The sequence below is a fragment of the Crocodylus siamensis genome, chromosome 1 (genome assembly GCF_052110815.1).
Source record: "Crocodylus siamensis isolate JL-2025a chromosome 1, ASM5211081v1, whole genome shotgun sequence".
NCBI lineage: Eukaryota > Metazoa > Chordata > Crocodylia > Crocodylidae > Crocodylus > Crocodylus siamensis.
The window spans coordinates 57552846-57566524 of NC_143395.1; the positions used below are offsets into that span (position 1 = coordinate 57552846).

Genomic DNA, 13679 nt, shown 5'->3' on the forward strand with positions numbered 1-13679 from the left:
CAGACAATCTTTACACAGAATGAAGGTCTTTTGTCTCTGATCTTGATCTGGTATTTCTATGAAACTATGTCTAACTCTTAAGACTCTTAGAAGGTTAAGAGGAGAGTAGAAAACCCCAACTGCTTCATGTATTCATACATTTTATCAACAGGTTTAATAGATTCATAGATTGTAAGGCCGGAAGGGACCTTGGAAGATCATCAGGTCCAGGCCCCTGCACCAAGCAGGAAACATAACTGGGGGCCAGGTGACCCCAACAAGGTGTTTCTCTTATGGTATATTTTCCAGTGTTTCCTCAGCTTATTAAAAACTAATTATTACATAAATATGCACCAGACTGTTTTAATGTCCATAATTATTTTTATTATTTTCTTTTTAGAAATGAGGATATTTCTAAGTAAGTCATGAAGACATCAAAGATTTTCCAGACATGCTTTTACATAAGTAGAGGGCCTGAAAACCAGTGCTGACGGACCAGTTCTTCATATCTTTAGATACTATTCTCTGGAAGTGGGCATCCTTATGTATAGTAGTCTATACAACAGTTCCTCTTTCTTCCTCTCCAAAACCACAGAAGTGCATAGTTTGAAGCAAACATACAGTTTTCATTTAAAAGCATCAGTGTAAACCCATGTAATTGCTTATGACAATAATTTAATTAGACTACTTATATGTCAGTAAGGCCACTTGGCATATTTTAATGCTTTCCTTCTTTTGTGAATTTTGGAAAACATAATAATAATGGTTTATAATTTCTTCCAAATGAGTAGATTGTCTAATTTTGCAAAATATTTGCCCATTACAGACTCATAAAATTTATCATAACATTTTTTTCTATGATACAACTGAACAGGTTCTATGAATTTAGTTATCCATAATTCAAAGTTCATATTTAAGCAATATTCTGCTGAGCATTAAAGCATGAGAAAACTTTAGGTGAAGAACAATGGTGAGTCATGTTCTTCTCAACAGGGTTCTGATTCCAGCAATGCTAGCAAGGTGTATATGGGATAAATCCTGGGATATTACCCTCCATAAGGCCCAAAATCAGTAGCGTAACTAAGGTAGAGCAGCCAGGGCAGCAGACCCAAGGACTGACTTAGGGGCAGGGAGAGAGAGAAAAAATAACAGCTTTTGCTGCAGCCAGCAGCAGCAGCAGCATCTGAAAATCATTGCTGCCTCCATATATCACTACTGCCCCGGGCACCCAGCTATCCTGTCATCCATCTCTCTACAAAAATCATATTTTTTGGCTGCACAGGGAGCCAGGATGCAGAGAAATCATACCCCTGATGTATTCCCCTAGCGTAGCGGTAAGCTGCTACCAGGTTCCCTCTCAGCCTTCTTTTCCTCAGGCTGAAGAGTCCCAGATCCCTCAGCTCTTTCCTTGTATGGCTTGCTGTGGAAGACTCAGATCATACAGGTGGCTCTTCTTTGGACTTCCTTAATCTTGTTGACATCCTCATTAACGTGTGGTGCCCAGAACTGGATGCAGTACTTCAGCTGCGGTTTCACCAGTGTTGAGTAAAGCGAAAGAATCACCTCCTTGGCTTTGCTGGAGATACATTGATTGATGCATGCCAGAGTATTGTTTGTCCTACTGGCTACAGCATTGCACTGCCGGCTCATTCATACTGTGGTCTATTATTACCCTCATGTCCCTTTCATTCATGGTGCTAGTCGGTTTGATGCTGCCAAGCCAGTAGGTGTCTTGGGGGTTGCTCGTCCTGAGGTGTAGCACTTTATATTTCTCAGTGTTGAACTTCATCTGATTTCAATCTGTACAACTTGGAAGTTAGGCTGACTAGCCTATGGTTACCTGGGTCCTCCTTCCTCCCCTTCTTGTGAATGGACACAACATTGGCCCTCTTCCAGTCCTCAGGGACTTTTCCAGAGCGCCATGAGTTGTGGAAGGGTTTCACCAGAGGTTCCGCAATGACATCCTTCAGCACTCTCAGATGAAGATCACCTGGTCCTGCTGACTTGTATAAGTGTAATTTTATTAACTGGTCATACACCAATTATACAGCAATAGTAGGAAGGCGATTATTCCTACTGTGCTGATCCTCTACTCTACCTGGTGTGGTTTTCCCCATGGTCTGGTGAAAGATTGAGGTGAAGTAGTCATTCAGGAGTTCAGCTTTCTCCTGGGTGCCAGTAACCAGCTCTCCTGAGTTGCTGAGCAATGGCCCCACACTCCCATTTGTTTTCCTCCTGTTCCCTATGTACCTAAAAAAGGACTTCTTGTTGTCCTTGATTACTGTTGCTAAGTTCGGTCGCCACTTTAGGCCTGTCTTATCTGTTCCCTGCAAATGCAGGCTGTTGTGGAATAGTCCTCCTTGGGGCCAGCCCTGAGCTTCCATTGTTTATAAGCCTCTTTCTTTTTTCTTAAGAGGACCATGATTTCCCTGTTTAGCCAAAAGGGCTTCCCAGCCCTTCTGTTACCTTTTCTCCACATGGGAATGGAGAAAGGTTTCTGTTCTCTCACACACAGTAGTAAACTTGTGTGAGGGAATTGAAACCCACATCATTTACATCTGCAGTCACTGGGTTAGAACAGAGTCAGATTCTCTCAGAATTTGAGGAGGAATTAAATCTAGGTTTTCTACAGCCTGGGAAATTGCTATAACCATTGAACTGTTAGATAATAGCACACCATCTCCTCCTGCTTTGCTGTGCATTTGGCTTTTTATTTGCTTTACTTTTATTACAAATCTCTGAAAATCTACTTGAGAGCAAACAAATTAGTTTGCAAACAAAAACATTTTTGGATTAAAAAATAGTATACAAAATATTATATAAGAAATATTTATTTTGAGTCAATTTTCCCCCCACTTCCTTTGATTTTTTTAAAAATTTTGTTCACCCATCAAATCAACAGCTCTCCACAGTAGAGGAGGGAGCTGAAGAAAACCTGTAGGAGTGGGATCCATATAACAAGCAGAGACATGCACAGTATTAATTAGCTTACTAAAAAACTTGAGTGATTGGGGCACAATGTGATGTTAGCATCATCCCCAACTCTTCTATCTTGCAATAGTAGCCATATATTTTTTTATGCCGGCTCCTGAAGTTGGCAGTTGAGGAACCCTCCTTGTAGTTCTACTTCTGTTACAGATTACAGTGTAGTTTTTCACCCATAGTGCACAATATTTATATAATCAGGTTAGGGCTTATTTGTCTGAAAAGAGTGAAAAATTAGTGTCTTCCCATATAACCTTGTGCTACACAGAGGTAATATCAATCCTCAATTAAATTCTGCTTTGATACCAAGGTATACCCTTTTTATCCACATTAGAAGGAAGAACACCATCATGTTAATAATCTTTATGAACTACAAAGGTCTACAAACAATCTAATTCAGAGCTCACATCTCTAATTGAAGATGAACTAGGAAAAATGCCTGTAGGCCAAACCACAGGTACAGTACTTGCTGCTATTAGTCCTCTACCACATGTCTGTAGAACCCAAAGCTTGGCACAGGCGGGTCAGATTATGAGCAAAGAGAACATAGTTATCCCCAAAAAACCATATATTTTGACAGTATTTGACCTCTGGCAATCTTGACTGCTCAGTATTTTTAAAAGCTGGTTATTTAACTTATTTCTTCATGTTTTTAATTTTGTGAACTCACAACTATAAGTGAACATATGATACTAAGGGTAAAATTATGTTTCATTCAAAGTGTAACTCCTGACTACTGTGTGGCAGCGATTCAAATGCACATTCTGGCCACATCCAGATGAACGCGGCTGTGCAGTACGTGGCATCGAAGACCTCTCTGTGGTGCCCCACATTCAGGCATTCCCTGCACTGCTTGGTAGCAGTGGGGGGGGGGGGGGGTTTGACCCCAAGAGATCCAGGGGTCAAAAAAACCTACTAAAAAATAAAATGGGACAGTACACACAGCAACAGCACATGTGGGAGCAGTGCACACTGCCCCAAACTGGAGCCTGGCTTGCTGAAGCCACACTGGCTGCTGGCCAGGCTTTGAGTGGTAGAATCACTGCAGCTGCAACTCCCTGAGGCCCCCAGGACCCCAGGTAAGGCTGTTGTGCTGGCCCCAGCCTCCCCTACCCTACCCAGGGTAACCTGCTATACACCAGAGGGCATGTGGCAAAGGCATTTCCCGGGGACAAGTAGCAGCAGCACAAGGTGTGCCCCTGCTTCTTGTCCATGGGGAAACAAACCTCCACACTTGTGTGGACACAGCCTCTGAGATCATAAGTGTCTCTGTATTAGGAACAGGGAGATATCTGCTCATCTAGGGAGGATGATCCTATTCCTTATTCCTATAATGGGCACTTACATGCCCAGAGTGAGTAATAGAATTTCTCCTGTACCTACAGAGAGTTCATCTCAAAAGTGCACTCTGTTATCCACTAGGTGAAATAAAATTCTGCCCTAAATGTCTAATAAAAGTACCTATATACCAAATGTGGAATCCAATAATGTGGCTTGAAGTACTATTGTCTTTTAGTATTTTGCTGGTTTCTGTTAACCCACTTTCCTCTTGTCTAATCTGACATTACAAATATTACTTAAACAGTTTAGCAAAGAGAGTCTTGGTGTTATTGTTAAGTTTTTCCTTTAGCCAGTACATAAGCTTGCACTGAAAGATAATAGGATATTGAGATAACTTTAGCCTTTAACTTTGCCTTTCATTGCTGTTGCATTGTTTTTTAGAATAGTGTCCTTACAAGGTCCTTTTTTAATGTAATAGACAAATAATTTACTCAGTTATGAACAAAAATATTTACATCCAACACTCAATATATATTTAATCAGGAAATCCAGCCTCATTCTTATAGTAGCTGGATGAACAAGTTATAAACTTGGGACATGCATTTAAAACAAATGTGAAAAGCAAAGACCTCTTGGTTAATGTATTTTATTGGACCAACTATGGACATGGGAAAGATGTCACACAAGCTTTCAGGTACAAAGTATCCTTCCTCTGGCCTGGGAAAGAAGCAGATAAAGCCTAGTTGAATACCAGGTATAGTAATGACTTTTTAACTCCTTTATGGGCCTATATACACATTCATTCATGTGCCTTAGATGCTGAGCAGGTAGCTTAGTACTTCTGTAATAAAGTGCTAACTAAATGCGCAGTACCTAAAGTTATTGCACAGTAGCACCAGTGCAGTTATTTAGTGATGCTTACTGCACATTAGGCTAATAATCTGTGCAGTAGACTATTGAATGGCTTTTGCCATGACACGTTACTGTGCAGTGTTATTAGGCTAATGTCTAGTAAGTGTCTTGTGTAGACGTGTCGTATTACATGAAGATAGTTACTTAAAGGGGGAAAAGGCAGTAAACCTGTGGAAAAAAAAAGGAAGTTAACAGAAGTAACTGCAAACCAAGGAAGCTTTGTACAAACCTGAGGAAGGGCATAGTGTCTGGAAGCTTGTCTAACATCTCTCCCAATCATGTAGTTGATCCAGTAAATGATATTATCAGATAAACGTTGCTTCTTGCATATGCCCTGGACAAATTCTAACACCTCTTTATTAAGAATAGCATTTATTTAACAAAAAATAACATTTTGGGGAAGTTTAACCCAATTTTTACTAGTTAAGAAGGATTCCTATTTATATCCTGAGAAACAGAGGAAGAAGGAGAAGTGCATTCAAATGTGGAGCTCCCACAAGGGGCAAGGATTGAAATAAAATTAGTTAAACAGTGTAATTCTCAAAGCTAACTAAGAAAATAGCTAGCTTGAAGCAGGAGGAGGAGATGAAGAGGATAATCAAGACTTCTAAATACAGGCACAACTACTTAGACAGTGTATTGTTCTCAAGATTTATTGCTTCTATTAATAAGCTATATAATTTTATATACATTTTTAAGGAGATGCGTGCTGGCATCTAAGGAGATGCAAATTTAATACATTGCAAGATATCTCAACGTTTTGTGTGGGAAGAGCATGTGTTTTCTATGTAAAAGTGGTAAGCTTTTGAAAATGCTCTCTGTCATGTATTTTCACTCATAAAATCTATGACCTTCACAGTAATTTTAGTAGACTTAAAGTCAGAAGTCATATTGGGGAAAAATAAGCAGCAGTAGTAAGCTATATCCCTTCACAAGTAAAATTTGCCAACTTATGATGGCAAAATAAAACACCATTCAGAATAGATCATTCAGATTTTCATTCTTGCACGATTTGATTGGTGAAAGTGTTGAAATGTAAATGACCATATTAAACTTCAGAGCCAACATTTCACTGAGATAAAAGGAGACTGTACATTCTCAAAAAAAAAATCCATCTGTTTTTTTCAGAGCAATATAAAGAAATTCAGTATAATTTCCCTATTTTAAAATAACTAAAATAATGCTAAAAGCAATGCAAATTTGCTGAGGCAGTTATATTAGGTGTATTTTACAAAAGGGGAGCCTGAGGCATAGAGTTATGCCATGACTTCTCTGGGTGAGTGGGGGAGGCTCTGAGTTGGAAACGAGAGCCACTAAAGTGTTATAGCTGTGAAAAAAATATTAAACACAAAATAGTTTAATAAAACCAAATTCTAGATGAAATTGGAAGTAATCAATTAATTGCTGATCACTAGCCAAATCTTGTATTTGCATACAGACATGTATTGCACAGTTCTTACCATCTAAATAAAAAATGCTTTAGCCTGTAAATCCCTTAACATCGAAATACCATATAAACTTAAGTATTTATGTTGGAATTCTCTGCATATTGTGAAATAAAAATGCTGCAATTAAACTGCAAGAAACTAATGGTATAAAGAGCAAGGAATGGACAAGAGACTATCCCACATATCTCTGCTATCAATATTGAAGGCATTTTCTATTTTATTGAACACTGATTCTGGGTGCTGTATCAAAGTATGTAGATTTCACTTTAAAAACTTGTCTTCATTTAGGGACAATAGGATGGCAAAATGATGTTGGAATTTTTAATTTATGGGCCTTTATGTTCCACAGCAGTCAGTTTTTTCTTAAGTAGATACTGAAAATTAAATATGTAGCCATTGCAAGAAAAATAAAAATAGTTATGCTAAAAAAAATATAGATTTGCTGAGGTGATTATACATAAGTATATTTTTAACTCTGATTTCATGTCTTTGATATACTTTAATATATGATTCAACCATTTTTGGTCTTCTAATTGCATATTTTAATCAGGTTCTAGTAAGGTCAAATGACTTGCCACCTTTTAAATAATTAGTGTTTGAATAGGTACATCAATTTGTTTCCCCTTCTGGTTTTTTTATGTGGAGATGGAGTGACAAACTGTCAAATTCAATTTGTATTTGATATTGAATACTTTAATTATTATAAATATGCTCAGCATATAAGTTTCTGTTAAATCAAAAGGAATAAAGAAGTCATTTTGTTCTTCATGCAAACTGTTTTCTCTTCTGTGTAGGAGATTGCATCAACAATTTGAAAGCTATAAAGAACAAGTGAGAAAAATAGGTGAAGAAGCCCGCCGCTACCAGGGAGAGCATAAGGATGATGCACCAACATGTGGAATTTGCCTTAAAACAAAGTTTGCAGATGGTTGTGGCCATTTATGCTCTTATTGTCGGACCAAGTTCTGTGCCCGATGTGGAGGTCGTGTTTCTCTACGATCAAACAACGTAAGTGATACAGTGTTAAATGGATCTTTTTGACACAGTCAAACTGGAGATTGTTCAAATTCTTCAGTCACTTAAACTGGCGTTTCCTGCCTTAACTTGAACATCTTATCCATTCATCATGTCCCAGACCCTTTTATTTAAGTGGGGTTTCGATTGGAGTAGCTAATAAGTAGAAATAACATATTCCAAAAGTATGAAGGTGTTTAGAGCTCTAAAATGAGTTAGTTAACATAAAGGAATATAACACATGATTATAGTGAACTATAGTTTGAAGGTAAAATTCTCATTTTGTTTGGGATGGTGAATTATATTTTCATCTTAGATTTTGTGAAATGTTCCATATTGGCCCATTTTGAATAGCTCTAAAGAAGTTTAAGCTGCTGTTTCAAAAATAGCTATTTTTATAGCTTTTAATAAAGATTATTTATGTTTCTCTTTTTAAAGAGAATTTGATGAAGAGAAAGGTAAGCTTTTCTGAATCGCACCAGTAACACAGAGGCCAAGGTCCTATTTCACTTTATATATGCAAATGGTATTTACCCCACCATGTAAGTGCTGTTTTTGGCATGTGTGCACAGTTTGGGATTCTATTCCAGATGCAGTATGGATTTGCATGTGCCCACATGACTTCTGAGCATGCTTAGAAGGGATGTGCTCTTGCTGGGTGGGCATTCCAGTTGCAGTAAGCTTACTTGGATATGCATTCAAGTCCTGAAATGTTAGCCAGGCAAAAATCCATGACTGGCAGATATTAAACCACAGAGGAGGAGGAGGAAGGTCCTCCTGTGCTTTATCTTGATAGTCTGGTGCCCAGGGCACTCACCCAGGAAGCATGAGAACCAGGTTCTAGGTCCCCATCCTCCTACAGTAGTTTGAACCTACATCTCATACTTCCCAGGACAGTATTTTAACCACTATGCTGCAGGTTAGGTGCTTACCATATGTGTCTCCAGCTGTTGGAGAACACTGGGGAAGTTTCAGCCCTCTGAGCTCATCTACACATGTAATTAAAGTGCGCATATAAACTCCAGAGTTTATTGTTCTGGAGTTTTTTGCTCCCACATGTGCTATTTTAAAGCCCAGGGCTGCTCCGATAGGTTCCATCTGCTGTACAGCAGCTGACTGGGCCATGAGTGTGCTTCACCATGGGGGCTGCCTGCTGGTTAGACCCATGCTGAAGCATCCTGTGCTCCAGCCAGCCAGGCCAGCATCTACACAAGTGTTGCTACACACACAAGAACTCTTCAACAGATTAGGATTTGTATTTACAAGTTAAGGTATTTAACAAGTCCTAACCTGCTCTGAAGTTTTTCTATGTGTGGCAGCACATTTGTAGATGCTGGCCAGGCTGGCTGGGGCACAAGGTGCTTCACTGTGGTACTAACCAGCAGGGACCCCCCCTGCTGAAGCACCCAATAGACACAAGTCCTAACCTGCTGCAGAATTTTTTCATATGCTCTAATAGAAACGCATGTGTAAGCACTGAGACATTTACAGTGCAGTTAATTAGTCAACTATGCAGTAAACTTCTTGTGTAGATGCACCCAGTGAGAGCAAGGGTCCACACTAAAACCCAGGGCTCCCTCCTATCTAGATCATTAGGCATGTTACTAAGCCACATCCCCTCTGGCTTCTTTCTGGATCTCCATATCTCCCTCTCTTGCCTGCCCATGTGTCTAGGTTCAAAAGTAGGATGAAAACATGAGAGGATTCTCCTCTGCCTCCTTTATTTTGTTTCTTCCCAGTATGTACACAGGTCAAAAATCTGCTTTTCTAGAAGATAAAAATGGTATTAATATAACAGAAACAGCCATTTAGGTGATAAAGTGAAATAGGATACATCTCCAGGTGTGCTAGTTTCATTTTAAAAATTGTATCTGTAAATTAGCCAGGGTTGCTTTGGAGTTGTTTCTTAATTCTTCTGTTAGGCAAGTGAGATTTCCCATTCACAGCAATTAGTAGTTTGTATAAACCTAGCTAGAGGGTGTTCCCAATCACCTAAGTGTTCCCAAACTTGAAGGCTCTTCAGGGATCTACTCTTTCTCTTGGCAGTCTTCTGGTCCCATGGCAGGTGGCTGCCCTCCTCAGTTGTGCATAGAATCATAGAAAATTAGGGTTGGAAGAGACCGTAGGAGGTCATCTAGTTCAACCCCCTTCTCAAAGCAGGACCATCCCCACCTAGATCATCCTACCCAAAGCTAGTTGGGTCTTAAAAACCTCAAAGGATACAGATTCCACCACCTCTCTGGGTAATGTTCTTGTGTTTTACTACCCTCCTAGTGAGAAAATTCTTCCTAATATCTAACCTAAACTTCCCTTGCTGCAACTTGAGACCATTGCTCCTTGTTCTGTCATCTGCCACCACTGAGAACAGTCTAGCTCTATCTTCTTTTGAACCCCCCTTCAGGTAGCTGAATGCTATCAAATCCCCCCTCAGTCTTTTCTCCTCTGGTCTGTATAAGCCCAGTTCCCTCAGACTTTCCTTGTAAGTCATGTGCCTCAGCCCCTTCACCGTTTTTGTTGCCTTCTGCTGGATTCTCTCTAATTTGTCCACATCCCTTCTGTAGCAAGGGCCCCAAAACTGAACACAGTACTCCAGATAAGGTCTCACCAGTGCTCAATAGAGGGGAATAATCACTTCTCTTGACCTACTGGCAACACAGCTCCCAATGCAACCCGGTATGCCTTGGCCTTTTTGGTTACAAGGGCACACTGCTGGCTCATATTCAGTGTATTGTCCACGGTAACCTCCAGGTCCTTTTCTGCATAGCTGCTGTCCAGCCAGTCAGCCCCCAGCCTGTACTGGTGCATGGAACTGTTCCGTCCTAAGTGCAGGACTTTGCACTTGTCTTTATTGAACCTTGTGAGATTCCTTTTGGCCCAACCTCCAATTTGTCTAGGATTCTACACTCTGAATCCTGGCCCTGCCCTCCAGCGTATCTACAACTCTCCTCAGCTTGATGTCATCTGCAGACTTGCTGTGGGTGCACTTTAAGCCATTTTCCAGGTCGTTGATGAAGACCTCGAACAAAACTGGGGGCACTCCACGTGATACCAGCTGCCAACTAGACATCAAGCCATTGATTACTACCTTCTGAGCTCCAGCCAGTTTTCTATCCATGTTACAGTCCATTCATCCAGCCCATACTTCCTTAGCTTGTCTGTGAGAATGTTGTTGGAGACTGTATCAAAAGTCTTGCTAAAATCAAGGTAAAACCCATTGACTGGTCTCCCTGCATCCACAGAACCAGTCACTTTGTCATAGAAGGCAATCAGCTTGGTCAGGCATGATTGCCTTGGTGAATCCATGCTGACTGTTCCTAATCACCTTCTCCTCCTCCAAGTGCTTAGAAATGGATTCCTTGAGGATCTTCTCTGTGATTTTTCCAGGGACTGAGGTGAGGCTGACTGGTCTGTTGTTCCCTGGATCCTCCTTTTCCCCTTTCTTAAATATGGGCAGTATGTTTGCCCTTTTCCCATCATCCAGGACCTCTCCTGATCACTATGAGTTTTCAAAGATGATGGCCAGTGTCTCTGCAATCACATCAGCCAACTCCTTCAGCACTCTTGGGTGCATCTCATCTGGCCCCATGGACTTGTACATGTCCAGCTTTTCTAAGTAGTCCCTAACCTGCTCTTTTGCTACTGAGGACTGCTTACTTCCTCCCCATACTGTGTTGCCTGGTGCTGTAGTTTGATAGCTGACCTTACCTGCCTTACTGAGGCAAAAAAGGCATTGAGCACTAGCCTTTTCTGCATCCTCTGTCACAAGATTGCCTCCCCCATTCAGTAAGTGACCCATGGTTTCCCTGATCATCCTCTTGGTACTGACATACTTGTAGAAACCCTTCTTGTTACCCTTCACGTCCTCGGCTAGCTGCAACTCCAGTTGTGTGTTGGCCTTCCTGACTTCATCCCTGCATGCCTGAGTAATACTCTTATACTCCTTCCTAGTTATTTGTCCAGGTTTCCACTTACAAGCTTTCTTTTTATGATTTAGCTTACTGAAGAGTACCCTGCTAAGCCAAGCTGATCCTCAGCCATACTTGCTAGTCTTCCTGCACATCAGGATGCTTTTTTCTTGCACTCTCAGTAAGGCTTCTTTCAAGTATAGCCAGCTCTCCTGGGCTCCTCTTCCCCTGAGACTGGCTTCCTAGGGGATCCTACCTATGAGTTCTGTGAGCAAGTCGAAGTCTGCTTTTCTTAAGTCCAGGGTCCTTACTCTGCTGATGTCAGTCCTTCCTTTCCTCAGGATCCTGAACTCTATTGTCTTGTCCATGCTGTCCAAGTTGCATCCACTACCACATTCCCCACCAATTCGTCCCGGTTTTTTGAGCAACAGGTGAAGAAGAGCATAGTTCCTAGTTGGCCACTTCAGCACTTGCACTGGGAAGTTGTCCCCAACACCTTCCAGAAACTTCCTGGATTGCCTGTGCACTGCTGTTTTGCCCTCGCAGCAGATGCCAGGGGTACTGATCAGGAAGCTTCTGGTAGCTGTTTGAAGAATGCCTCTTTCACCACTTTCTTCTGTCTGGTGGTCTATAGCAGGCCCCCCCATCACGATATCACCCTGGTTGCTTTCCCCTTTGATTCTAACCCAGAGACTTTCAACAGACCTATCTCTAGTTTCATGCTGAAGCTGTGATCGATCATATGGCTCTTTTACATAAAGTGCAACTCCTCCTCTTCTCCCCTGCCTGTGCTTCCTGCACAGTTTGTACCCATCTATGATAGTCATGCGTGATGTGTGAAATCTTATATAGAAGGCCACTGTCATGTACTAAACTTTGGATTATGAACTAGCTCCAGTACACACACACACACACACACACACACACACACACACACACACACACGTGTGTGTGCATACTTATGATTTCATTTTATTAATGAATTTGTTAGCTATTAGGAGATCAATTCTGGCTTTCCAGATACTGTTTCAAGGCATTGGAGTCTTTGGGTGCCTGCGCACATGTGAGGATGCTACTCCGATGCACTGTAATTACAGCATGTTGCAGCAGACTTGATTAATCAATTAATCGAGTCTGCCAGAGCATGCTAATTAGCGGTCTCCAGCAGGTTCTGCGTCTCATGTGTTCAGCATCCCTGCACTTCAAAATGGCGTTGGGGGGCACTTTAACTATTGAATGAGCTTTAGTTAAAGGCCCCCATTGCTGTTTTGAAGTGCAGGAGGCTGAATACGCAAGACACTGTGGACGCTTTAATTAGAGGCACCTATCAGAGCCACTTTAATTAGAGTGTCCCCCTCTCACCACTCCCGGAGCACATGTAAATACATCCTTTGGCACTGTTGTAAATGCATGTAGACTTTTCCAGATCTATCTAAATTGAGTGATAACTTGGCAGAAATATGTGTAATACTACCTAATGTACCATTAAGACTCCTAGTATCCTTACCAGGAGTTAAATATACTTTTGAAAAATCAATATAGTTCTAGAGTTTAAAATATTAAACCTATATGAAGTTTTGAAAAGTAACCGGATGCATTTCATTTTATCACCTGCAGATGGTATCACCAGAGCAAGTTTTTGGAAAACCTAGTTTACTGTGCTATTTTAGGTAATATTTGGTATCATGGTATGTATAGCACAGCTTTCCCGTACTAAGAAGAGCTAGTATACGTTTTAGTTATTTCTTATCCCATATTTTTCATCACATGTACAAAAATTGGGCTAAAATTTGTCCCTGATGTAACAGTCCAGATGACTTTTGGAGTGTCTTGTTATGGGTGAATTTGATTTACTTTGGTAGAACTTAGAACTTTCATAATGCTAAAATGCTTTCCTGTTGTGCTTAATTTTATACATTGGCTTGCACAATCTTCATGGATATTTAAATTAAGTCCAGGAAATGCATTAGTAAGGTACAGTGAGGAAAGAAAATCCTCAGAAGATTCTTCAAGTATTCAGTTTAGAAAACTAACCTGCATGTGAGAAATAGGATACATCTAATATGGAAAATAGTTGACTCAAGCAATCTGTTCTCTTTCCCCTTCCCTGACTCAGTTGTGATACAGGTACAATTTTTTTTGTACTGAACTTGAC

The 13679-nt window shown here is 40.7% G+C and overlaps 1 protein-coding gene across 24 annotated transcripts in view; it reads left to right on the forward strand.

Moving 5' to 3' along the window:
- The window catches only part of RIMS1 (regulating synaptic membrane exocytosis 1), a 564390-nt gene that overhangs the window by 205380 nt on the left and 345331 nt on the right, over positions 1-13679 (forward strand). For all 24 annotated transcript variants that reach the window (XM_090034746.1, XM_090034752.1, XM_090034757.1 and 21 more), the window contains one exon: positions 7400-7613. In XM_090034746.1, coding sequence (XP_089890872.1) covers positions 7400-7613 — 214 coding nt within the window. The remainder of the gene's footprint in view (positions 1-7399; positions 7614-13679) is intronic.